This window comes from Hibiscus syriacus, unplaced genomic scaffold, assembly GCF_006381635.1.
Source record: "Hibiscus syriacus cultivar Baekdansim isolate YM2019G1 unplaced genomic scaffold, ASM638163v2 tig00002840_pilon, whole genome shotgun sequence".
NCBI classification, from domain to species: Eukaryota; Viridiplantae; Streptophyta; class Magnoliopsida; order Malvales; family Malvaceae; genus Hibiscus; species Hibiscus syriacus.
In genome coordinates, this window is record NW_024061947.1 from 1,372,911 (window position 1) to 1,400,440 (window position 27,530).

The window sequence follows — 27,530 nt, forward strand, 5'->3', positions numbered from 1 at the left end:
ATCTCTATCGGTGGGAGGTAGATACTTGATGCTTCCCGTCGTCAAACGCTCCAACGCCAAGCATACGAGAGGACCACAATCTCCTCTGGCTCCGCTCGTTTGTTGTGGCGCGGTCTCGTCTCTAATAACTGTAATATTGAGCTTCTTTGGCTTCTTGTTTCCAGAACGAGTCCAATAATTGATCGCATCCAAGAATTTAGCCAAATGAGAGCTCCATCCCTTAATAACATCTCTTAAATCAGCCAATGATATGTAATTTATCATGCTGTCATACACTATTGTCTTAAGGGATGGGAGCTGAAGCTCGACGAGAATCCAATGTTTACGTTCCAAAACAGGGATAAACACCTGCAATCATAAGTAATAATTCATTCATTTGCGCACTTATTTCATAAAACCTTTAAACTCAATCTAAAATAAATACTAACCTTATCGACCTCCCACCATGCAGGATAAAGTTTAGCTTGTCCATTGCCCAAATCAAATGATTCATTTCGTGCATTCTTCAAGTGAACGGCGTGAAAAGACGTCGGCATAATTGTATATCGTATATTTTTATTTTTCTTAAGTTTTCTTATTATTAGAAGACGTGTCACCCACGCATCGATATGCTGTTTTACAAAAAAAGACATATATTAGTGACTTACATAAATTTAAAAAAAAATTAATCAAATTGAAATATAAGAAAAATATAAGACTTACCCCCCCATCGAAATAGCCATTGTCTTCGACCCCTAATAATACGCCCCACCAAGACCGATCAAGCAACAAATAGATATCATCGGTGAGCTTGCATATGTCAGTGAAACACCCCTGGCTCCGCTCATGTAGATAAAAATCAACAGCGGTCTTAGCCCAAAGGGTGTTATCCAGAATTGTGTCCGGTAGTTGTTCCCTCTCCTCTTCAGATACCGGTATGGTACTGGCCGGTAACTCATACAAGAGCCAACTTGAATCCATCATGTCCGGCACGTCAGAGGGTTTCTCAAGAAGCCTACATATGACGCCATGTGAATCGGGCTCTTGAATGGTGGGAGGGACCTCTTCAATGATGACAGTGGCCTCTTGAACGGTGGGAGGGGACTCTCGAGGAATGATAGGGGGGCCTCTTCAACGATAGGAGTGGACTCTTGAGGGATGACAGGCGAGTCGGGCTTCTTCTTGCGGTGTCTTCGCACTATTGGGGTGTACGGAGACTTAATAGCACGTGCACGCTGTCTGATGCGTGAACTCCGTCGTGCAAGCATAACCCGACGTAAAGCATCCACTCTATCGGGCCGCTAAATAATTAAATACAAAAATCAGTAAATAAACAGACATGATATTTAAACAGTGAAAACAAAGACAAATATGTTTCAAACTTGCATTGTATTCACCCAAGTCATTATTCTATCATAGTTCACAAAATGCATCAGATAACAAAGAAAAATATGTTTCAAACTAATACCCTGAAGTTAGTATTTGTCTTTGTTTTGTCTTTTGGTTGAAAGTAAATTTATCCATTCAAGTTTCAATTTGCAGAAGAAGAAATAGTTTACTTTCGCAACACGAAACTTAAAATCGCAACGCGAAATGAAAATCGCAACGACAGAATCGCAATGCGAAATGAAAATCGCAACGAAAGAATCGCAACGCGAAATGAAAATCGCAATGCGATTTTGGTTTCGCGTTGCGATCTTGTCGTTGCGATTTTGGTTTCGCGTTGCGATTCTGTCGTTGCGATTTTCATTTCGCGTTGCGATTTTGGTTTCGCGTTGCGATTTTAAGTTTCGTGTTGCGAAAGTAAACTATTTCTTCTTCTGCAAATTGAAACTTGAATGGATAAATTTACTCTCAACCAAAAGACAAAACAAAGACAAATACTATTTCACAGTGTTAAAGAATACACAGTTTAGCAGAATTGGTAGCAACCGAACAAATTTACTTTCAACCAAAAGACAAAACAAAGACAAATACTATTTCACAGTGTTATAGAATACACAGTTTAGCAGAATTGGCAGCAACCGAACAAATTTACTTTCAATCAAAAGACAAAACAAAGACAAATACTATTTCACAGTGTTAAAGAATACACAGTTTAGCAGAATTGGCAGCAGCCGAACAAATTTACTTTCAACCAAAAGACAAAACAAAGACAAATACTATTTCACAGTGTTAAAGAATACACAGTTTAGCAGAATTGGCAGCAACCGAATAAATTTACTAAGCAATCTAAGTGAAATGGCTAATCTAAGTGAAATTACGAGTAAATTTATCATTAAGTTAAATATGGAAAATCTTAAACTTACCTCGTTGCGTAGAGTATGAACCTCATTCTGCAACGATACTATCATCTCACGTAGAGCGGCAACCTCACCACGTAAAGTTGACACCTCCACACGCCATGCACCATCGTTATCGCGTAGAGTACCGATCTCCTCACGCAAGGCATTGACCTCATCACGTAACTCCCTTGACTCATCCCGTTGAGGTGGAGGTGGAGAACAGGGATATAGGAGTCGTGGCATCTTTGTCGGTCGCCTATCATGAGGTGATGGTGGAGAAGAGGCTCGATGATGTGACGGGATAGGTGATGGCTCTCGTTCTAGAGGTGTATAGTCGGGTCGATCGGGTGATGGCTCTAGGTGAGGTGATGGCTCTCGAATTGGAGGAAGTGGATGCTGCTCATCATCCGTGCCATTAAAAAAATTCTGACTAGCTTGCCACCAATCAGTGGCTAGCTCTTCCTCCGTGGGTGTCAGTCTTTGTAATGGAATGTTAGCCTCCTAAAATATAAAAACTCAAACAAAGTTAAACGTCTACTATTAATAACTTGTTTATATATTATATGAAGTATTTGTGTTAACTTACATTATTTATTGTGGCATATGGTATTAAGTCTTCCCAATCCAACAGAGTTTTCCTCTTCCAGGAAATAGCCCTGGGAATATCATTTGACGTTTTTATTGCATATGTACGCATGCTGGGGAAAGCCTCGAATATCCAAATCTACAAACAATATAATAACAAAATTAGTAATTGTTAAATAATTAATTATAATTTTAGAAACATTATATAGAAATTCTTACCTTAAAGGCCCAAACAAAGCCTGACAAAGTGTATTTGGACCCATCGCCCCGCAAACTTTTGCGGTCATCAAAGGCAGACGACAACTTAGTCCAGGTAGCTTTCCATATATACGAACCCCACGGAAACAGATTCCATGCATTCAGGTCCTCTACCAATATTATTAGCTCCCGATGAATAGGTTGTCTGGCCTCTCTGCCTAAAAAGCTGGCATACACAAGTAGTAGAAGGCATACTCGGACAACATCGACGTCATCCATCCGAGTGAAACCAGCTTTCTTATTAAACAATTTCTTCAGGTCGTCGACATGTAGGTTCGGCTTCTCCATTGACTCATCCGGAAAAACCCGGGATAACCATGATGGGCGGGCGATATGACGAGTGTACCGGCCTACATCATCGTGTCCGAATCGTAGACCAGTGATTAAGCAGAACTCCTTCCGCCCAAAACAAGTATACGCTGGTGGAAAATGAAACCATATCTCTTCCTCACCACGTTGTATACTGTCGGGTAGATTTGATGTCATGGTCTGAAGCCACAAATGGGTCAAATTAGCATCTCCACCCGGATGCTGTACTCTCAGCCATGGCCCGAAGCAGGTTTCCTCAAACAATTGTCTTTGAGCAGGTGAAAGCTTCTTTGCAATTGTAGTGGCCAGGCTGACTTTATTTCTCAAGGTCAATTGAGCCGAAAAAAATTTCTACAAAAACAATAAACATACCAAGTTAGATATACCAAAAACTACACTGTGAAGATATACCAAAAACAATAAACATAAAAGTAGTAGTTTATTCTTGAAACTAAAATTTGCAACACTGTTTTGTCTTTTGGTTGAAATGAAAATCGCAACGAGAGAATCGCAACGCGAGATGACAATCGCAACGAGAGAATCGCAACGCGAAATGAAAATCGCAACGAGATAATCGCAACGCGAAATGAAAATCGCAATGCGATTTTGGTTTCGCGTTGCGATTTTCATTTCGCGTTGCGATTCTCTCGTTGCGATTGTCATTTCTCTCGTTGCGACAGTCATTCTCTCGTTGCGATTTTCATTTATCTCGTTGCGACTCTTCTGCAAATTGAAACTTGAATGGATTGCATTACTTCAACCAAAAGACAGAACAAAGACAAAGACAAATACTAACTTGAAAATCGGAACGAGAGAATAGCAACGCGAAATGAAAATCGCAACGACAGAATCGTAACGCGAAATGAAATCTAAGTGAAATGGTTAATCTATTATTGAAATGACCAGTAAACTTATCATCAGTTTCAATATGAAAAACCTACAATAATGCAAACATTTCAAAATAAAAATAATTAAAAAAACTAACCCTCGGAGGTTGATTTTCCATTTCTGAATATTGTGAGGGATTTCTGACCGTGAATGGTTGTGAGGGATTTCGCCGGAGATGGGGACGGAAATCTTCGGAGATGGGGACGGATTTCTTCGCCGTAGAGAGTGAGAGATGGAGATGGGACTGAGTTGTGATTTTAGGTTTTAGGTTATGAGTTGCGATTACGGGATTTTGTCTTAATATTCTTTTTGTAATTTGAAAATAAAATACGCGTAGCGATTATAATGGCGCTTTAAATATCGCGTTGCGATTTACGGATACGCGTTGCGATTTTATGTATTATCGTTGCGATTTACGGATACGCGTTGCGATATACGGATACGCATTGCGATTTACCCATACGCGTTGCGATTTACGGATACACGTTGCGATTTACGGATACGCGTTGCGATTTATGTGTTCGCGTTGCGATTTTCATATTCGCGTTGCGATTTTAGAAAATCGCAATGCGAATTTGTACTATCGCATTGCGATTTTCAAGAATCGCGTTGCGATTTTGGAAACTGATTTGCGATTCTGGGGATCGCGTTGCGATTTTTATTTCGCGTTGCGATTTTGTTGGTCATTTTGGCAAATCCAAAAAAAGTTGGTTAAAATCGTATATTATAACTTTTTTTTGGTCACTGAGGCGATTTTCTCTTTATATTTTCTGTTAAGAATGTATTTGCATTCCTATAATTTTATAAACTCGTCCTTAATATAAAATCTCATACTCTAGTCTATGTGACTTCAAGCATTAAAATCCAAGAAAATTTAAATGGTAACTTTGACCTTCATTATTTTGAGAAATGTGATAATATACATTATTGAACTGATATAGATGGAGAAAAAGGCAGCTCTTATTTTGTTAAATAAGTATTATATTTTTAAGATAAATAATGAGATTTAAACTCACACAAAATGAAAATATAAGCAATCTTAATTACTCGACTAATTAATGGATTAGAAAAAAGTCTTTAATTTAGCTTATCAACACTGAACACAATGGTCTAGGACAGCTCACTGGCAACCTGCAATAACTCTTCTATGTTCACCAGATCAAACAGAGTATGGCCTCCACAAGTTTTCTGCTTGCCACTTTTTTTAATATCTGCAAGTTCATGTCGAGATAGTTAAAACTTTTATTTTAAATGCAACTACCGATGATGACGGTGCCAGAGAAATGGTTCCTTTGGATTGCATTTCAAGGAATAGGTGTTAATTTTTCAAATTACAGTTAACAAGATTTGTTAAAGGACCGAATTGATGTTTCAGTTATAATTTAAGGGCCAATTTAGATATTATTCCTTTATTAATGTACCACGCAATCACTCTACCTGACATTAATAATACATTGACCAGCCAATTTAGACATTAATCAGTGTAACGAACTTTAACCATACAGCTAATATTGTGATTTATCGATAACTTTAATGATCATAATATAAAATTTAAATATTTAATAATTAAAATAAGCATTTATTCAAACTTCAATGACCATGTGCGTAGTTTTCTCAATTTGGATATTACAGTGAATGTCCACACTGGTTGCAGATTGCAATGTGCTTGACGGATATCGTTTTTTAACAACAAGGTATTCAACTACGAGGATTCTTAATACATTTTAAACATGTTTTAATTGCTTTACATATTATCATAAATTATAAGATAATCAATTGAGTACTAGTTCTACTAAAAGTTCTTAGAGATTGTGAATTCTAGTCCACTTAAATATAATTACATCTGATTTAGTCCCAAAAGTTTGCCGGTGAGGCGGCGGCACCAGCCCTTAAGGCTGGTCGTTGGCCGCCGATCTTTTTCTTTCTTTTCTTTTTTTTTATTCCTTTTATAACTTTGTCTTTCAGCAGCAAGGATGGTGGTGGAGGCAGCCTTCGCATCGCGAAATAGGCCATTTCCGTCTTTCAAGCGGTTCTTTGTTCGTCGCCGTTGTTACCTCTTCATCGTCCCTTAGATTTATTTGAGTGAGTGGGTTTGGTCGAAAGGTATTTCTATCTGCTGAAGCTTATCCTATTTTTGATTTTCATTAGTCGTTGCTGGTAGAAGCTTGATTTGAGTGAGGGGTTGTTCATATCGAATGGGTCTTTCTGGAATTGAGTATGAAATTAGGGTTGTTGGGTTTGCTGTAGAAGGATAATGCTTGTTTTTGTTGTTGGTTGTTGTTGGTTTATTCTGTTTGGCTATATCCATGGAGTGAGCGTCAGGAAGATTTCTAGTTTTGGTTAGCCTTCTACGGTTCCTATGTGTTGGCCGTTTTGTTCTCAATTTCGTTAGTTTAAGAATTCATTCGTCAATGCCTTAAGGATGCATTTCATTATAAGATATTCAGTTGGATTTTCTTTTGCTTTTCTTGTGCTTTGGTGAGTTGTTAGATGCGTTTGAATGCGTGATGTTGCTGCAGCCGTCTTTTGTTATGCTTTGGTTGGATTTTTGTTTTTTTGGTGTTGCTATTAGATGCCGTCCTTTGGCAGCTCCTGTGTTTGTGTATGCATTGTGAGTTTTGATGGCTGTCCGGCCGGTGGTGGAGAGGCGAATTCTGTAGTAGTTGGTGCTGAGATGCTGCCTAGGATGAAGGAGGTTTCTGCTGCATTTGCTGTTTTCGAGATCCTGTTGTGGGCAATGAGATGGCTGTCGGTATTATTTTATTCGATGTGCCCATACTGTCGTATGATGGGCGTTTTGTCCTGGGCTGAGTTTATTGGCCTTTCTATTTTTTGAAAAGTGTTCATGGAGTTTCAGCAACTGTTTTGTATTTCGAGCTGCTTTGTATGGGTGAGGCAGTGTGTGTCACTTTCCTCTGCTTTTCAGGTTATCCAAAGAGCGGGTGTATGAGCCCTTGAGTTAGCATTGTTTTGGAAAACAAGTATGTTGTCGGAGATGGTGCTCTGACATGTAGGTCCTCGCGTGATGTTCTGCTTGTGGGACATAAGGAGGTTGTCGGGTGTATGTAGTCCTATTTCAAGCTTCAATTTGTCCGGCCTTGCTCCCAGATTTGCTTGGGGTTGGTTTTCTTGTGTGTCTTGTTTCTATTCTGGTTTCGCTAGGGTTTGTCCCACGCTGTGCTGCTCTTTTTTGTTTGTGTGTAATGGTCTGTTCTTTGCTCTATTGCACATACTCTTTTTCCTCCAAGTGGGATTAGAGAGGTTTTTTAATGAGGGCCATGGGGTATTTACTTTGTTAATCCCATAATACAAAATAACCTTTTACAAAAAAAAAAAAATGTTAATCACATTCTGATCTCTTAATATCGTTAATATGGAATTCACTGCCATACAAACTCTGTAGAGCTGGTATTTTTGGGGCTATTTAAAACTAATTAACATAATATTTATATTAATTATGTATTTTAATACAATTAGATTTTATGACACACATACAACATGTGTGCGAGCAAATGAAATATTTAATTTTTAAAATAAAAATAAAAAATAATTTTAATTGTTTAAATTAATTAAAATAAATAATAATCTAAACATTCACGATTTATGAAATTAATAAATTTTAATGATATTTTTTACAAGTACAAATAGAATTGAGTCAGTACCATAATTTTATAAATATATATATATATATATACTTTTTATTCATATATTATACTCTAGTTTAATTGTAATTGCCGATTTGAAATTATATTCATAATTTAATGACATCAAATTGAAGTAAACGTTTTAAAAATATGCATTCAAAAATTAGAAGAAATATCTATTCAAAAAAATTAAAAGGAAAAGTTTATATAAATAATTTAATTTTTAAAAGTTAAATTATTAAATAATTATTTTTTGTATAATTTGAGATAATTATAAGGTAGCATCTGTTTGTCGTGTTTCTTATTCATTAATAATATATACACATCTTCTTCTTTTTTTTGATCAAATTATAAAACAATTATCAGCGGAGGTGATAGTAATATTTATGTGTAATTGTTTTTGATTATATATTCAGTTTCGAATTAGATCTTAAATAATAAATTTTATTTAAAAGCTTATAAAATGTTAAAGACAGGTACATATTTATAACAATATTTATTGCAGCTCATAAATGAGTAAATGACAGTAACTTCAGAATTTTGAATTAAATTAGTAATGAGTTAATCTATGATAATAAATTTAATTAAAACGTCAAATAATAATAGTATATACAAGCATAAAAAGGAAAACGATATATTCAACCAACTACCAAGAAATTTCACTTGCAAGTTGCAAATCGGTGCAAACTGAAATTCCTTGTCAAGGATACTTTCGTCTTTCCACGTCTTGCCTCTTTAACGCCTATATTTTTTATCCCCCAATTTAGCTGGCCAAGTCATCAGAACACAATTCTCATTTCTCCAAGTTTTTTTTAGGATTCTCTCTCACTGCTTAAACATTCTTTCTCTTTTCTTCTCTCTTCTCAATGCAGAGACTCAAACGGGGTCAATCTTTTAATTTGAACCCATCTTTATAAAGAAACCTCTCCCCATTTTTTTCCTTTCTTGTTTCAAAATTTGTTCACAAAGCCTTTGGGAAAATGCGGGCTCCCAGTCTGCTGCTGATGTTGGAATTTTTAGCATCGTTGTCGGTGGTTCAATGTGTTGTTATCCCACTGGAGAGAGCTTTTCCTTTGAACGGTTCAGTTGAGTTGAGCCAACTCGTAGCTCGTGACCAACTCAGACACTCTCGAATCTTGCAGGGTTTAGCTGGTGGAGTCGTCGACTTCTCTGTTCAAGGCTCCTCTGATCCCTATTCCGACGGGTGATTTGAGCTTACCCCTTTTTTTGTTTATTTATTTATTGTTTTCACTTTTACGGCTTTCAGGTTCTCCTTGGGTTCTAACTTTTCTCGCTTAATATGAATTTATAGTTTATGTTCTTCATTGGGTTTTCTTTGATGAATTTGTAGAGTACGAAACTGGCTGAATTTAAGTTCTTTGTTTATCAATTTTGTTTCCTGGCTGTTATTTACTGAATTTTGCGTTTACGTATTTACTTTGTTTCGAGCTTTATCTTTACGCTTCTTTTGAAAGCTGAAGGAGTGGAAGGTAATGAATGTTGAAGGAAAAGAAAAAATATTACTTTTTAACCCCTTTGGGTTATCCAAAGATGAAAACTTGTCTTATTTTTCCTTAATTATTTTCGTCCAATTGCTAGCGTTATTGTCATTCAATTTTGTCTACTGTTTTCTTGAATTGCCTTTTCTTTTCATCGATTATTTTAACACGTATTGGAATCTAGATAGTTGCATTGGTTTTCTTATTGATTTTTTTTGTATTTAATTTGTTTGTTTAGGCTTTATTTTACAAAGGTGAGAATTGGATCGCCTCCTAGAGAATTCAATGTGCAGATAGACACTGGAAGTGATATATTATGGGTGACTTGCAGTTCTTGCACTAATTGTCCCCAATCCAGTGGACTTGGAGTAAAATTCCTTCCTTTTACCTCAATAAATTTGACAAGTTTTTAGGGCAAAGTGACAGTCGAGAATGTAACCGCTAACTTGTTTTGTTGTGAACTGTACAGATTCAACTCAGTTTATTTGACTCTTCAAGTTCATCATCTGCTAAGCTGGTTTCTTGTTCGGATACAGTGTGTTCTTCAGAGTTTCAAACAACTGCAACTCAGTGTTCTCAGATTAACCAGTGCAGTTACTCATTCCAGTATGGAGATGGAAGTGGGACTTCTGGTTATTATGTAGCTGATATGTTGTATTTTGATGCTATTTTGGGACAATCTTTGATTGCCAATTCTTCGGCTCTTGTTGTATTTGGGTGAGATTCCATGAGTCAATAGAGATTTGCTTTTTTCTGATAATATAGGATTGGAAGAGACCATTAAGATAAATGGAAGAGAAGGAGGAAACATAATAAAGGGGTCAATCATGTTGGTCTATTATGAAACTCTGGCGTGATCCTCAATGACAGTGGTGGATCATAAAGTTAAAATGCTTAAATGCCATGCCATGACATGGATTGGATATTAGGCAACCGTAAGTAGTTGAGCAATTGGAATGAGGTTAATGTCAAATTGGTTGAGTTCAGCTAGTGCACTTTGATTTTTCCATAGAAGAAGGAATATGAACTTTGTCATTTAAGTTCATAGTATCTTTCATCTTCCAAAAAAGCAATTTTGTTTATATCTTCTGTTGGCTATATCTTTCATCAAATAATATCTTAATTGCTGTTTGGCTTATGCTAATCTCACCATGTTATAAAAAACTTATTCCTATCCGGACATTGTTGGAAACAGGTGCAGCACATATCAGTCTGGTGACTTAGCTAAGACGGATAAAGCCGTGGATGGGATATTTGGCTTTGGCCGAGGTGATCTGTCTGTTATATCACAATTGTCATCACGGGGAATAACACCTAGAGTTTTCTCACATTGTCTGAAAGGAGATGGCAATGGAGGGGGTATAATGGTTCTTGGTGAGATTTTGGAGCCAAGCATTGTTTATAGTCCACTTGTCCCATTACAGTATGTCCACTTTCTTGCATACCTTTTGTAGCCTTTGGTACTTGCTTCTTCTACTATGATGGTTTTGTTCTATTTTCTTGAAGCAGAACATTTATAAATATTTTTGGTAAAGCAGTTCAGATATGTTCTGCAATGACATAAGTTTTCTTATTTCCTCGGTCTAAACGGGTCAGATGCTTTTGGTTATTTTGAACTTTATTCTGCTTATTAGTGCACGTTCCTTATATTACCACTACTTCTAGGAGTCAAGGTTTTCAAAAGCTTGGCCTTTTTCCTATCTCGTTTCATTTTATCGCCCACTTTTTCTGATAGTGGGATGGGAAGGAGTTTATGCGTATGAAGGGGTGATGGAAATGCTGTCAACTTGCTTATTTGGTTATTTCTTTTTTTGGCGGTGAATAGATGTTTACATGAATCATCTCTGGCTTTACCGTGCCAGCATTTCTTTTGCGAAAAATATGATCTTTCAGTTTTACTTGGAATATATGGCTACAAATTTTGCAGCAGGCTTGACAGTTTCTTTGTTTAACATTTTCAGGCCTCATTATAATTTAATTCTACAGAGCATTGTTGTCAATGGGCAGTTGCTGCAAATTGACCCAGGAGTTTTTGCAACATCTAGTACTCGTGGGACTATTGTTGACTCTGGAACAACTTTGGCATACCTGGTGCAGGAGGCATATGATCCATTTGTTAGCGCTGTAAGCTTGAATACCATGAATGTTTATTCAGTTCTTGTCAAACTAAAAGCAATGTTGAGACCTCCTACTTTTATCAAAAAAAAAAAAACAAACTATAAGCAATGTAAATGGTGACATAGGAAATTCTTGTCAAACTAAAAGCAGTGTAAATGGTGACATAGGAAACAAACATGTCTTCTGAGATTGCCACCCTGAAAGCATTAGATGTTTAGTTATATTACATCACTTTATTAGTAATGTGTTCTGAAGCTGACTTGCTTGTTTGAATTTGCAGATAACTGCTACAGTTTCACCATCTGTTACTCCCATCATTTCTAAAGGAAGCCAGTGTTATCTAGTCCCCACCAGGTCAAGTCTATAGCTTTATCTCTTATGTTGTACTCTCATAGCTATCTTTACTTTTTGTTATCCCATGCTAAATAAGACTGATATTTGATTTGTATTCAGTGTAAGTGAGGTATTCCCCCCTGTTAGTCTAAATTTTGCGGGTGGTGCATCAATGATGTTAAAACCAGAAGACTATCTTATGCGTGTAAGTTTTTTTCTTTTCTTTTCTTTTCTTTTGGTTAATTCTATGTAAGTTATTATGAAGTAATAATGACCGATGTTAATGGAAATTCAGCTGCATGTAGTGTAATGGGTCCTTTTTGTTTGTTTGTGCAGGATGGTGCTACAATGTGGTGCATTGGTTTCCAAAAGGTTCAGAGTGGAATGACAATTTTAGGAGGTTAGTTATGGTTTTCTTTGAATTGAATATAGTTTGGAGTTTGGGACTTATTTTTTGTGTTTTCTCCATAGTATATAATGAGTGCTGTATTTGTGCATGAACTCGTAAAAATCATCAAAGTTGAGACTTTTTTATGGGGTTCTTAAATACAATAGGTTAATACAAGGCTTAAAAAAGGTTGCAATTGGTTGTAACCAAAAAACTTACCAAGTGTGTAGCTCTTTAGAGTATATTGGGTAATATTTCAGGTTGAAGGCGGAAATGTTACATTCTCCATAATAGATCATGTAAATTGTGTAACTATTTTGGTTGCAACCTAAAAAGTTACCGTCAAGAAACGCATGTAACATTCTCGATTAAATCCAAAATTATTACAAATTGTATAACTTTTTAGAGTAGACATGATAACATTTTAGGTTAAAACCCGCCGCAATGTAACTTCTCGGTTGTAACTGAAATTATTACCAATTGTATAACTTAACTTTTTAGAGTAGACATGATAACATTTTAGTTAAAACCCGCAGCACAGCAGAACTACCGGTTTTTTATTGGAGGTTATTGACAAAATTGTACCTTACATCGGACTGGTGTGAGGTCCATGGTCAGCGTTCGTTGATAATCTCAGTAGGAGAGTGCTTCGAACTGCATTATGGAAATGTTTTAGTTATCATGGCAAAGTTATTAAGGTGTTCATTCCTTTTATTAATAAGAGACCGAAATATAAAGTGTGTACTTTTGCATTTGTTCATTTTGCAAGTAAGGAGGATTTGCACAATGCAGTGGATAAGATGAACAATGTTATGTTGGATGGGAGAAAAATAACAGTGGTAGTAGCAAAATATGAGAAGGTATTTGGGTCGAGGAGTCGGGTAGGTGTTAGAAGAGAGGGTGCTGATAGTGCTGAAGGAGGAGGGGTGAAGGGAGGAATGCATCCATCTTCAGTGGAAGTGGTGGGGAAGACGGATCTGTTAAAAAGGTTTCTTGATGGAAGGACGTATAAAGAGACGCTAGTAGGGGTGAACAAAGATCAAGAGGGTGTTAAACAGAACAATCATAGTATCTTGAAGGAGGTTAGAAAGCCTTTGGAATTTTTTATGCCGGTGGAGGAAAGGGTTTGGCTGAAATCATCCCTGACTGGGATTCACAAGGCACTTTTTGAAGTGGAGTTCGTGCAAAAGGCCATTTGGAATGATGGTTTCAAAGCTAAGGTGATAAGGTGGGGTTTTGCAATGAACGCTTGCCTGGTAGTTTTTCCGTCGGAGAAGGAGATGAAAACTGCGCTGGAAGAGAGGTGGGATGCTTTGTCTTTCTGGTTTGAAAGACTGGAACCTGTTTCGGATGATGGGATTATTCCCTTAGCTTATTGTGCGATCTCCATGATAGGAGTGCCTCTAAACTGTTGGTCAGTTCCTTTCTTTTCCAGTTTGGCATCCAGATGGGGCAAGCTAGTGAAGATTAAGGAAGAAACTGCTCAAAGAGCGGATTGTAGAGTTGCTCAGATGCTGCTTAGGGTCCAAAGTCCTTTTGATATTCCAGAACATGTTATTATTAATACGTATGGGAGGAAGTTTTGTACCAAAATAAAGGTTGAATGTTATGAGGATTTTTTCCCTGAATTAACAGACTTGGTGGGAGATGATATTTCTGAAGAAGATCCATGGAAAGATAATTCTTCGGATTGGAGCCAGGAAAATATTCATTCGAGACAGGCAGAACAAGTGGGATTTCAGGATTTGTCAGATTCACAAGAAAGGGTGGAGGCATGGGTACAAGATTCCCCACTAAGAAAAAGCTCAGATTTTGAGGAGCGTTTGAATTTGAACAAAGATTCAAAAAATATGTCTTTTGTTGACTTATGTGAGGGTTTGACAGCTGTAGGAGCTGTCCACACTCACCAGAATGAGCCAGGAAATTCAAACGAAGGCAGAGGTGATTTTATAGAGCTTGACAATGTTGACCGGGATAATGGGCTGCAAACAGGCCTGCAAACTATGGGGAAGAATGGGTTGGATAAAGAGGGTATTAGAACTAGTATTGTTTCTCATGGTTCAACATCAAATAATATAGCAGAGAAGTTTCAGCCTGCTGTTCAGTCAGGGACTGTCCTCTCGTCCCAACCCAGAATTTCCAGCAAGAATGTTGCCGTCAGTAAATCGGAAAGAGGATTATGTAATCATGTCTATTCGAGATCAAGAAGGGGGGGAGTGAAGAGTTGTGCTGGTACAACTTCAGATCATGTATGTCAAGATGAGATTGAGGGAGAGGTAGAGGCTTTAGAGTGTTGGAATGTGAGTAAGTTAATGGGAGTTACATTCAGAGGGGGAAAAAAAGCATTCATGAAAAAGGCAGTTTCCTCTGTAAAGGGGAGAGAGTTGAATGGGGGAAGTTAAGGGGATAAGCCTAATAAGGTTGATGATTGCGAATGATGATTAATTGGAAGATAATGTCCTGGAATGTTAGGGGTTTGGGTAGGAGGGAAAAAACTAGAGCTGTTAGGAAGTTTATTGATGAGAAGAAACCTTTAATTTTATTTGTACAAGAGTCGAAATTGGAAGTCGTGAGGAATTCTGTCCTGAGGAAAATGGGAGGAAAATTCTTAACAGGTTCGTTAGTTTCACCAGCTGAAGGTTCTGCTGGAGGAATAATAACATTATGGAATGAGAAAGAGTTTGTAGTGCAGCAAGAATTTATACAGCAGAGATTCACGGCAATTATGGGCTCTTTTGAAGGGGATTCAGAGGCTTGCTGTTTTATAAATGTGTATGGTCCAAGTGTGGAGTCAGAAAAGGAGCAGTTTTTTAGAGAGCTTTTGGATTTTGTGGAGACTGTGAATGGCCCGGTCTGTTTAGAAGGGGATTTTAATGCAGTTCTAGCACATGAGGAGAAAGTAGGTGGTGCTGTAAATTCGGTTTCATTGGGATTATTCAGAGATTTTGTGTATAAAGCAAATGTGGTTGATTTACCGTTGTCAGGAGGTCGTTATACTTGGTGCAATAACAGGGAAGAACCTACGTATATCAGATTGGATCGTTTTCTGGTTAATCAGAGGTTCCTATCATTGTTTCCCAAGATTATTCAAACCTTACAGCCGAGGTCTGTTTCGGACCACAATATGATTCTGCTGGAAAATTGTGAAATTAACTGGGGTCACAAACCATTCAGGCTGTTTAATTATGTAATGGAAGAGGCTGGTTTTAGCAAGATGATGGAGGAGGAATTGCAGAATTTTCGAAAACAGGGAAAAAATAATGACATTACTAATCTGTTGATGGGAGTCAAAGGGGCGGTCAAAAGATGGTCTAGTAAAAGTTATCTTCAGTTTCCTGCAAAGATTAACAGCCTTGAGAATGAAATTCAGGCGATGGAATTGGATTTACAAAAAGGTAGTTCTTTGGTTTCTATGAAGGTTTTAGTGGAAGCGAAGAAAGAATTATGGGATTTGTACAAGAAAGAAGAATCGATTTGGTTGCAGAAATCAAGAATGAAGTGGGGTTTGAAAGGAGATAAGAACACAAGATTTTTCCACCAAATTGCAGGAGCGAGAGGAAGGATGAATAGGATCAAGTCTCTAATTGTGAACAGTGATGTTATTTCGGATCCTATTTTACTTAAAAAATCAGCGAAGGATTTTTTCCAAGGGGTGTTCAACCAAAACGATACCTTGGTTGTGGAGGAATTGGATTTGGAGTTTTTAAAACTTTCATTAGATCAAAACAGGGCTCTTGAAAATTCATTTTCTGAAGAAGAAATTTGGGAAGCAATTGCGCATTCGGACAACAATAAAGCACCAGGCCCAGATGGTCTGAATTTAGGGTTTTTCAAGAAGTTTTGGGCAAATTTGAAAGAAGACTTGGTGCTGTTTTTTAGAGAATTTCATCGAGGGAAGGTATGGGACTCGGAGGTAAACCATTCTTTTATCTCTCTCATTCCAAAGAGGGTGAATCCGGAGGAGCTACAAGATTTTAGGCCAATTAGCCTTGTTAGAGGATTATATAAAATTCTTTCTAAGGTTCTAGCTAGAAGGTTAAGCCTTTGTATAAATGAAATTATTAGCCCTTCGCAATTTGCGTTTATACCGGGAAGACAGATTATGGACTGCTCGTTTATTGCAAATGAGGGTATCGATTATTGGAGGAAAAAGGGGTTGAAGGGGGTCGTATTCAAAGTAGATTTTAAAAGAGCTTATGATTCTGTGGATTGGGCTATATTGATGAAAATAATGTGCAAAATGGGGTTTGGGGATAAGTGGTCTTCGTGGATTAATCAATGCGTTTCAACAGCCACAATTTCAGTTCTCGTTAATGGGTCACCGACAGAAATATTTAAAACAGTAAGAGGTCTCCGACAAGGCTGTTCATTATCTCCAATGTTGTTTAATTTGGTTGGAGAGTTGCTTCATTTGATGTTGGCTAAAGCAATGGAGATAGGGTTGTTTTCGGGCTTTGAGTTAGGAAATCAAGAGAGGTTGTTTATGCTATCACATTTGCAATTTGCGGATGACCTCATTATCTTTAGCAAGGCTACTGTTCGAGACTTGAAGAATGTCAGAAGGGTGATGTTAATTTTTGAATTGATGACATGTTTGCAATTGAATTAATCTAAGAGTAAAATCTTCGGCATTAATGTGGATCCGGATGAGTTAGCAAGTTGGGCAGTGGAAATTGGCTGCACAGTGGGACTTTTTCCAACAGAATATTTAGGTTTACCCTTGGGATCTAAGAGGAATTCTGCAGTATTGTGGGAACCAATAGTCCAGATATTTTATTCTAAATTGCCTGGTTGGAAGGCTAATTCCTTATCTTTAGCTGGTAGGGCAGTTTTAGTGAAGTCAGTTTTGTGCTCTCTTCCGACTTATTTTCTCTCCCTTTTTAGAATTCCAATTGGTGTGGTTAAGAGATTGAATTCTATAATGGCAGCCTTCCTTTGGGGCGGTTCGGCAAATAAGAGGAATATTCATTGGCTGAATTGGAAGTTAGTATGCAAGCCGAAGAGGTTGGGGGGTTTGGGAATTCCGAATTTGGCACTTCTAAATAGAGCTCTTTTGGGTAAATGGGTATGAAAATTTGCATCAGAGAAGAATTCGTGGTGGAAAAAAGTTGTGTGTTGCGTGTATAATTTAGACTTTAATACATGCTTAATTACGAATTCTTTGTCTAATCGGGCATCTTGGATTTGGAAAGGAATAATTAATAATTTCTTTTCTAATGATGATTTTGGGGACTGTATAAGGAAGAATTTGTGTTTGAAGGTGGGGAATGGAGAGACAGTGCAATTTTGGCATGATTCTTGGTTGGGTTCGTTCCCTTTAAAAGTTAGGTTCCCAGGGATCTTTGTTCTATCACTGAATAAAGGGGGCAAAGTTGCAGAATTCATGGAAAATTCTTCTTCAGGGTGCTTCTGGGACATTAAATTAAGGAGGAATTTGGTGGACTGGGAGGTTGAACAGTGGATGCAACTTATGTCCTTGTTGAATTCTACCTCTCTATCATCTTTGCAAGATGACTGTTGGGTCTGGACAGGGAATGGGGAGGGTTGTTTTTCAGCTAAATCTTGTGTGAAGTGCTATTTTGATTGGGCTGGTAATGAGGAAGATGATGGTATTTGGGACAATATTGTATGGACAGGGGTTGCTCCTCCTCGAGTCGAAACTTTTGTTTGGCAGGCTGCTCATCAGAGAGTGGCAGTTAGAGAGGAATTGATAAAGCGAGGAGTTTCAGGGATTGAAGACTCGTTATGTCCTTTGTGTGGTAAGTGTGTGGAGTCGGTTTCTCACCTATTTGTTCATTGTGAGGTTGTCAGCGGCCTGTGGTATAGATTCTTGTCATCTTGGAATGTATCTTTTGTGCCACCTCAGACTTTGTTGGATTTCATAATCGTTTGGAATGATTTAATCCCGAAATCCACCATTTGGAAGTTCATCCCTAGGGCGGTGCTTTGGACGGTTTGGAAGTGTAGAAATGATATTATTTTTGGGAAAGGAAAGGTGGATGGCCCGTTATTGTTCTTCCTTGTTCGTTTTAGAATTGCATCATGGTTTGTCGCGAGATTCAATGATGTGCAGATAAATTTTGATTCTCTAGTGGGTGATATTCAAATAGCTGATTTGGGGGTAAGAATGAAGAAGGATTCTATTTCTTCCTCGTGTTGGACTGCTCCTCCCTTGGGTTACGTTAAATTAAATGTTGATGGTGCGATGTTTAAGGAGTGGGATAAAGGAGGCATTGGTGGATTATTAAGGGATGCTCAAGGGTTGCAGCAGGGTTCGTTTTCCGAAAGGATTGGGGGGGTCCTCCTATTCTTTCAGAGCTATTAGCTATAAAAAGAGGGCTGATGTATATCGAGGAGAAATCTTTGGTTTCATTTCCAAAGGTCATATTGGAATCAGATTCCCTTAATGCACTGAAATGGATTAAAAATCCGGGTGTATGTACTCCTATGTTCCAGCCGTTGGTGAAAGACATTGTTGCATTAGTGGAGAGTAGAGGGGTAATTGTTAGGCATATTTTGATAGCTGCTAATTGTGAAGCGGATAAACTAGCTAAAGAAGGAATAGGATGAATATTAGATTATTGGCTAGGTTGCACAATTATTGAGCTGGTTTTTATGTTCTGTGTTGGTTTTTAAGTTTTATGTTGTAACAAAACTTCTTAGGATGGATATGTATTATTCTGGTATTAATGAATTTTTAGGCACTCTTTTCCTCCTTCCCATGCCCTTCATGTTATTGTTGTAACATGGAGGTGAAGAAGGGGGTTTTTAACGAGGCCTATCCAATTTCTATCAAAAAAAAAAAATGAATCATCTAAAATTTGGTTGCATACCGAGGAATTCTCACTAACTCTTTGAATATGGATAGTAAAAGGGGAACATTCAATTTATATAGAATCAGTCTAAAATTCAATTTATTATTATTTATTTGTTATTGTATATCATTTCTGTGAAATTATTGGAAAAAATATTGAAATAGCTCCTTTCCTTTCCACACACACCAAAAAAAAAAAAATCTAAAATCAATCTACTTATAAGGATTAATTAAGGAAATGGGGTTTTGTTGATTTTATCCTTATCCATTGAAAATTGAAGAAGCCTTTTTTCGGTCTACTCACATGATAACCCAATCATATGGTATCGAAGCTAAAACTTTATGACTCTAGTATCAATTCGGGTCTCTCGGACCCTAGTTCGTGCCTGCTATTTTGCATTAGTGATAATTTCACCATTTTGTTTACTTTCTTAAAGATGATTGTAACCACTTTGTAGCTTACTCATTTTGCAGATCTTGTCTTAAAAGATAAGATATTTGTTTATGATCTTGCTCGTCAACGAATTGGATGGGCTAACTACGATTGTAAGTTTAGTTTATTAATTAGATTATATCCTTTTTTATCCTGGAGTTCTATTACTTCATTTTTTGCAACATTGTATCTGAAATTCAACTTGTTAGGTTCATCATCTATAAATGTCTCCATTACTTCCAGTAAAGATTTCATAAATGAAGGACAGCCGAGTGTGAGTAGCTCGACGCGAGAGATGCTCTTCAAGCTTATGCGTTTCAGTTTTATAACTCTCCTTATACAACTTTTAGAGTTTGTGGGATTTCAGGTTATGTGATTTAAACTCTACAGTCTGTAAAAGTTCATTCTTTCTTCAATCTATATAGTAGATTGTCCGATCTTTATTTTCGGTGGTCGGGAAGGCATTTACGCTTTTTACTTGGATAGAAAAGGGTAGTTATACCCCAAAGTGTAAGGTTCTCATCTGGCCTAGATTGCTTGTGAACGGATGGGGACATACATCTAAACTTCTTACAGATATCTTGGCTTGCTCCTTGTAAACGACCCTTCATGTCCAGGCATTGCGAAAGCTGTATATTATCTCTCTACCGGAATTGAGGTGTAGCAAAACACACTACTTCGGAAGCAGGAAAAAACGGGTACTCGGTTCTCTTTTCCCTGTCTCTAGATTAAATAGGCAATCAGTGTCCATGTTGTAAACATCATTTGTTTGTCTGGTTTTTGGTGAAATAGGCAATTAATGATGATATTTTTCCTTTTCATTTCTTGTGTTAAGCCATAGGCCCTAACCTTGTTGGTAGTAACAAGTAAATACAAGAAGTTGCTTTAAAATCCTTCATGTTGAATGTTATTTCATTTTGGGGTTGGGAAATTTCTGAAGAAGTGATGGGGGTTTACCAACTCCAGATTTTAAATATACAAAATTCAGATTTTGCTAAGCAGGCAACTGTGAAGGTGTTTAAGAAATTGTACATGTAGGAAGGTGGCACAAAACAAAGCAGCACAGGGCATATATTGCGCCATATTTTTGAGCAAGGACTCAATCAAATTACTTTTATTTTAAAAGATATTTAATATTATTATAAAGATGCTTTTATTTTTTCTATATAAACAAGTAAAAAATAATATTTAAAAATAATATTATCGAATGAATGCTATTTTATTTATAAAATTATAAAAGAATCTGAATAAATAATTTTTCAGCACAACTAGTGGAAAATTGACATGGGGTCGTGCAAAATTTTGGTTCCAGAAGTATTCCAGTTAAACCCAAGATTGAACACTGGGGGAATGTTTTAGTTTTAAAAAGAAATAATTTCTTATTTTACAAATTTTATATTATTTATAAGGATACATTACATGTTTAGTACTTAAATTATCAATTCTGGCCCGTTTTAGTACTTATACTTTTAATTTTTTAAAAAAATCATATCTAACGTTTAGTTTTTATTTTAGTACCTCGTCGTTAAAAACATAGTGAATTGTTATAACTTAACACTTTTTATGGATAAATTACATCATTCATCACTCAACTATCTTCTCACTCCTATTTTGGTCATTGAATTTTTTTTAATTTAATTACTTAACTTTTAAATTACTCCTAATTTTTAAATTTATATTTTATTTTAATTATATATTAATAAAATAATAAAAATATCACGTATCAATATATTATAAATAAAATAAATTAAATTGATTAAAACATGAGCAATTTGAGAGTTGAGTAGTTAAATTAAAAATTTGTAAACTTTAATGACCAAAATAGGAGTGAGGAAATAATTAAGTGATGAATGATGAAATTTACCTATAAAAATGTCACATGGAAAAGTTCCGTTAAGTTTTTAGCGACAGGTATTCAAATGAAAACAAAAATTAAACATTAGATACGATTTTGAAGAAATCAAAAGTTTAGGTATTGAAACGAATGAAAACTAATAGTTTAGGTACTAAATGCATAGTTTACCCTATTTACAATGCACTGATACTGATACCATGTTCAGCCTCTTTGTAAACGTAAGGTTTTCACATGCAGCTGGACATCTTTGCACACGTGTTTTACACACGCATCCAGCAATCAAATACAAATGATTATGAACAGATTTATTTGGAAAACCCAATGATAAAGAGAACGTTTATTAACTTGTTTGAATCAGTGAGATGACACAACTTACAAAAATAATTCAAAAGACACCAAACAAGTTTCAAGTTTATGATTTCGACGCCCCAAAATTTAAGCTCCAGCACCACTTTGATCTGTTTTTTTGGTGCTTATGAGATCCCTGAACTCACAGCTCTACTACCTTCAAAAGAAATCAACATCGATAGGGAATATGATGAATGAAACAGGGTGGGTAAAGGCTCAATTCCTGCAATTCTTTTATGGGTATGTTTGGAAAATCGTGAATCCCTTTGTTTTTAAGTACGTCAAAGTATCCTAGTGAAATGGCCTCATCATTTGTAACATATTTTAATCAATTAAGTCAACCTTTTAATTTTGTTTGCAACTCATATTACCCGGGTTTGAGAAAAAAATGTCAGACAAGTGTACGAGTTCACATTTTTTAAGCTTTGGGGGTCTTTGGAGTCTAGACATACGACAGAGACAAGTATGGGGTTGGGAAATAAAATAAAAGAGATGAATCAACATAATTGGTAACCAATGGATATTAAAAGAGAAGAAACAACTTCAAAATTGGCCACCTCTGGATGACGGGATCATGCTCGTAGAACACGATTGGAAAATTTGTTGAAGACACGCAACCCTCGGACGTTATGCAAAATGTGGATGAAACGGCAACCAAGCTCTTTTTAAAAAGGCACTTAAAACTTTAACTAATTCTATTGTCACCTGAAGAAAAACGGTAGGACATGGACTGCACTTTGTTTGTTAAGGCTAATGGCAGAAATTATGGGTCCTTACGGAATGCTAAAACATGTCTCTTCTCCTAGAAATAAGCACCTTTAATGGAACCATTCTCTTAAAGACATTTGTATCAGTTTCACCATAACTCTCACCCATGGCTCCTTCTCCTTAAATTCTCCTTCACCTGCCCCTCCTTTCACCCCCCCTCCATTAACTTCTCTCTCTCTCTCTCTCTCTCTCTCTCTGGTATACAAGCACTCAGGTTTACTGTTGAAACAAAGGGCAAAGGAGAAAAAACAGAAATGAGAGTTTCAAGTGAGTTTTTGGCTACCTTGGTTATTGTACTGGTTTCATCACTGGCTAATGGCGATCCCCTTGTTCCTGCACTCATCATCTTTGGGGACTCGGTTGTTGACGTCGGGAATAACAACAATCTCAATACGCCTATCAAGGCGAACTTCCCACCATATGGAAGAGATTTTGTTACTCACAGGCCAACCGGAGGATTCTGTAACGGGAAACTTGCCACGGACTTCACCGGTAATGTTTTCTTGAGAACCGTGTTTTTCTCTCTCTCCATTCATTTACGTTCTTTCACTCTTCTTTAATGGACCTTTTTCATTCCTGCATGCACAGCTGAGTACCTTGGATTCATGTCTTACCCACCAGCTTACCTTAGTCAAGATGCCAGAGGAAATGCTCTCTTGACCGGAGCAAACTTTGCTTCGGCTGCCTCTGGTTTATATGACAGAACTGCAAACCTATATGTAAACAATTAAGATCTCAACCCCTCTCTTTTTCTCTATCATTCTGAATATGAAGCCTGCTCATCTAACAAGATGAACTGTTTTGTTGAATCCTGTAGCGTGCCATTATATTGAGCCTGCAGTTAAACTACTACAAGGAGTATCAAACGAAAGTGGAGAACATGGTAGGAAAAGCTAAAGCTAACGACAGTCTCTGGTGCCATACATCTTTTGAGTGCAGGAAGTAGTGATTATATTCAGAACTACTACATCAATCCTCTACTCAACCGAATCTATACACCGGATCAATTCTCTGATATTCTCATGAGATCCTACTCTAGTTTCATTCAGGTATCATTTAGCTTTCACTTATAGGGGATATTATGCTATCTTCGGCAATATCTGGACCATTTACATGAGAAATTAATGCCTGTTTTGAATTATGTTTGTACCCTTACCTAATTCTGGACAGTAGACACTATGTAACTAGAAATGTTACAACGATAATAGTAAAAAGAAATGCATTTGTAATTGAAGCTCATAGCAATGTTTAATGAAAATGAAAGAAAAATGAGAAGCGAGCTTCTTACATGCCGGTTTCTATAAAGCACACAACTATTTCATGTTTGAAACAGAATCTGTATGGACTGGGAGCAAGGAGGATTGGAGTGACATCCTTGCCACCAACAGGTTGTTTACCTGCAGCAATCACCCTATTTGGTGGAGGAAGTAACGTCTGTGTTGCAAGGTTAAACCAAGATGCCATAGCCTTCAACAATAAACTGAACAGCACATCTCTAAGCCTACAGAATAAGTTTCCTGGTCTCAAACTTGTAGTCTTCGATATATACCAGCCTCTCTTGGACATGGTCACAAAGCCTAGCGACAATGGTAAACCACCTATTGTGCAAAAGACTAGTTAATCAACAGAATGAATCAACATGCTGTATGAGTAGGAATAATTTAATTTTCTTTAAATATTACTCTGCTAACTTTAAGCGAATAGAATAAACAAGATCATATATTTTGAAAGCAATTTTTAATTACCAAATTTCATTATTTAACTGAGGAAAACCTAGTACTAAAAGATAAAGTTTTATTCACACTAGTAACATGAAACTAGTAAACTTTTGGGGTTATTATCTGATAATTCATATCAATTTCAAAACGATGTAGTTCCTTTCAATGTTTTATTCAAGGTTCCATCATGCATGATTTTCCAGTTGAATGAAGTGACTTATTAATATAATTTTCCCCTGCGAATTTGGTATTATTATTGTTGCAGGTTTCTTTGAGTCAAGAAGAGCTTGCTGTGGTACGGGTACTCTAGAGACCTCCTTGCTTTGCAATGCCAGGGCCCTGGGGACATGCTCCAATGCTACATCATATGCATTTTGGGATGGATTCCATCCCTCTCAAGCAGCTAATGAAGTATTATCAGGCAATTTGCTAGCACAGGGAGTGGGACTCATCTCTTGAAGCTATTTCCTTCATGGTTGTAGAAAGGGAATAAAAAGAAGGAAACACTAACAGCAGTTTCTGTAATCTTCTCATATGTAGGATATTAGACATTATAATGAGTCTAAAATATTTGCTTCATCGGTATGGCTGTTTTAGCAGGAGAATTTTAGTGTTTTTCACATGTAAAACCTCCTTATTATGCTTTTAGCAGGGGTAAATTGCTGCATTTCTGTCGGGGAAATTGATGCATCAATCCTTGCGTCAATAAAATGATATGGTTGCTTTGTGAACAATTTAGTTAGCTTTCTTAGAGTATGCCAGAAAATGCAGATTGTTAAATGATATAGACATGGTAGTGTAAACATTGTGAAAGACATATGAACTAGTTTTCCCCGACTAGCACACGACTTTGGGTTCACAACTATCTCACACTCTGCCCTATCATACAACTTTGGGATTCACATCTAGCGCATATTCCTACATAATCAAATTTTAAGATTGTTGAAATCATTTCACATCTCACACGCTATTTAATCAATTCTTCCGTTCCTATAACAATTCTGTTCATCCAGACAGTCTACAAAATTAACCATCAATAAACTAGATGACAATTGAAATTTGAAAGAGACATGATCTTTAGTAAGGGTATTTCTATAAAAAAATTAATATATTAAAATCCTTGTAGCAGATAGAAATGAATTTAGACAATAAGGAAGTCGAACTCAAATGGTACTAGAAGTTCACCTGCACAATTAAATATCTCAGGCCCCTATGAAAGTTGGAATCCAGCATTAGAATTGATTGCTTAACGAAGCTTTGCTTTCAGAGTTCTTAACCGCTTATATGTTGGAAGCTGTGACCCTTCAACAGAGCAAGAAAGATGGATGTGATTAGTTTAGAATTTAGAATCTCAATTCACCCCTCCATTACGCAGATATGAGATGTTAAATCACGTGTCTTAAACTTTGATATTGTTATGAAGCCTTTTAACATATTAATTACTAGGCTTGAGGGCATCCAATCCCAATTTTAATACCTTGAGAGTGTTATAGCACGTAGAAGCTGATGGAAGTCGCTCTAAATCTTAACCTCCAATCGCAGCCAGAAAAAGGAGCATCACCTGCAACCTATACAAGATCAAGATCCTGACTTAGTTTAGCTGTTGACAAGGTATAAGATGGTCACGTACCCCTTTCTGCATTTATAATTCTCGTTTATCCCTCGTCTTTAAAATATATTTTCTTTTAAACTTGGGGAATTTCCTTTTTTTATTCATTTTGTTTTTTGTTTGTTGCAATCTAATTCATTAAATTGATTTAGCAAATGGGAAAACTTTTAACAGATATAATTGCATACCTTATGAATTGTGAAAGATGGTTGCAAGCATTTGAACCCCAGTAAAGGAGCTCGGGAACAGCTGGTCACAAATTTTAGCAGCATACATCGCTCTATTGGCTCAAAATCATTCATAACCTAAATGAAATTTTAAAACAGAACTGCTAAATGAAATTTTAGCAGTAAATGAAATTTTCTTATGAATTGCTGTTTTCATGATTAAAACATTTGAGGGACTAAGCCAAACGTTAGAAAAATCAGTTATACTTCCATTATGCTAATACCTCCCAGAAAAGTTTAACCATTCGACTTCCCTCGGAATAACCACCAGTATACCGTGTGTTATTTCTTAAGTCATCAACATCAATATCATGGTCTCCACCAGAAAGTAACTGCATAAAGAAATGTGGGTCAATGTTGTGTGCTATTAGTCAACCTCTATCATTAAGTGATAGGATAGGTGAGGCAAATTGAATAGAAAACTATTCGGCGTATCATTAAGTAAAACTATGCACAAGTATGAATCCTCAAAAACCACATCGAGTAAAAATACCTGATTGAATTCACTTACATTAAATAACTTCAACCAAGAGGGAGATATAAGATCAGTTAACTCCCTATAAAATGCATTTGAAAAGGGAAGTACTGCGATCCAACATTAAAAAGAAGTTAATATAATGATTTTATGATGCACAGATATATTTCTATAATATTAATGAAATAACTAAAAATTGACCTGTCGGTTGAGTTAGTAATCTGCCATTGCATGAACATACTGCCTCTTCTTCGTATTGGTCACACAAACATTCTTGCCACCAGGTTTAAGCTCGATAAAGTGCCGTTTACCAAAAGATTCTTCAGTAACTGTGAAAACTAGACAGAGCTCCTCAACATCACCATTATAGTACTGCAGTTAAAGCATTTAACAAAATTACAAATTTGTAGGATTTTCCTTTGACAAAAGCCATGAATTTTACTGTAATTCACTCCTATTAAATGTGTAGGAAACTTACAATTATATATACAAGCCTAAGCCTTATCTTAGGTAACTTCTAAACTAGGTAAGAGACTAATTCTAGTAATAAAAAGAATCCCTTAGATTTAGGGATACTAACTAGATAGAATATTTACAAATCCAACTCAATCTTCTTAACTTAGGTAACTAATCTCTGACACTCCCCCTCAAGCTGCGAGCATGGATATCTTCCATCCTCAGCTTGCCTGTTAACTTCTGAAAATACTTACCAGGTAGACTCTTGGTAAGTATGTTTGCATGGATATCTTCCATCCTCAACTTGCCTGTTAACTTCTGAAAATACTTACCAAATAGACCCTTGGTAAGTATGTCTGCAACTTGATCTCAAGTGGTCACATAGGGAATACAGATCAGACCACTGTCAAGTTTCTATTTTATGAAATGTCTATCCACTTCAACATGTTTTGTTCTATCTTGTTGAACTGGATTATGAGCAATGTTGATTGTTGACTTGTTATCACAGTAGAGTTTCATTGGTCCATTCCACTTTATCTTC

The 27,530-nt window shown here is 36.6% G+C and overlaps 1 protein-coding gene, 2 long non-coding RNA genes and 1 pseudogene across 3 annotated transcripts; 2 read left to right on the forward strand and 2 right to left on the reverse strand.

The window, feature by feature from the left end:
- The first annotated feature begins 8,803 nt into the window (after positions 1–8,803).
- Positions 8,804–20,272, forward strand: LOC120154849 (aspartic proteinase 39-like). The gene is made up of 10 exons (XM_039166498.1): positions 8,804–9,152; positions 9,686–9,815; positions 9,917–10,164; positions 10,643–10,870; positions 11,409–11,571; positions 11,846–11,919; positions 12,019–12,103; positions 12,235–12,298; positions 19,575–19,646; positions 19,743–20,272. Exons 1-10 carry the CDS (start codon positions 8,929–8,931, stop codon positions 19,907–19,909), a joined length of 1,455 nt encoding a protein of 484 aa, XP_039022429.1. The 5' UTR covers positions 8,804–8,928; the 3' UTR covers positions 19,910–20,272.
- Positions 20,273–22,700: 2,428 nt separating this feature from the next.
- On the forward strand, positions 22,701–24,952 carry LOC120154857 (annotated as a pseudogene).
- On the reverse strand, positions 23,991–25,745 carry LOC120154871. The gene is made up of 3 exons (XR_005518915.1): positions 25,700–25,745; positions 25,408–25,516; positions 23,991–24,102 (listed from the first exon to the last, which is right to left on the reverse strand). It is a non-coding gene; the product is annotated as an uncharacterized LOC120154871 (long non-coding RNA).
- Positions 25,745–26,643, reverse strand: LOC120154865. Its single transcript, XR_005518914.1, has 4 exons — positions 26,552–26,643; positions 26,283–26,390; positions 26,020–26,136; positions 25,745–25,790 (listed from the first exon to the last, which is right to left on the reverse strand). It is a non-coding gene; the product is annotated as an uncharacterized LOC120154865 (long non-coding RNA).
- Positions 26,644–27,530: the final 887 nt, after the last annotated feature.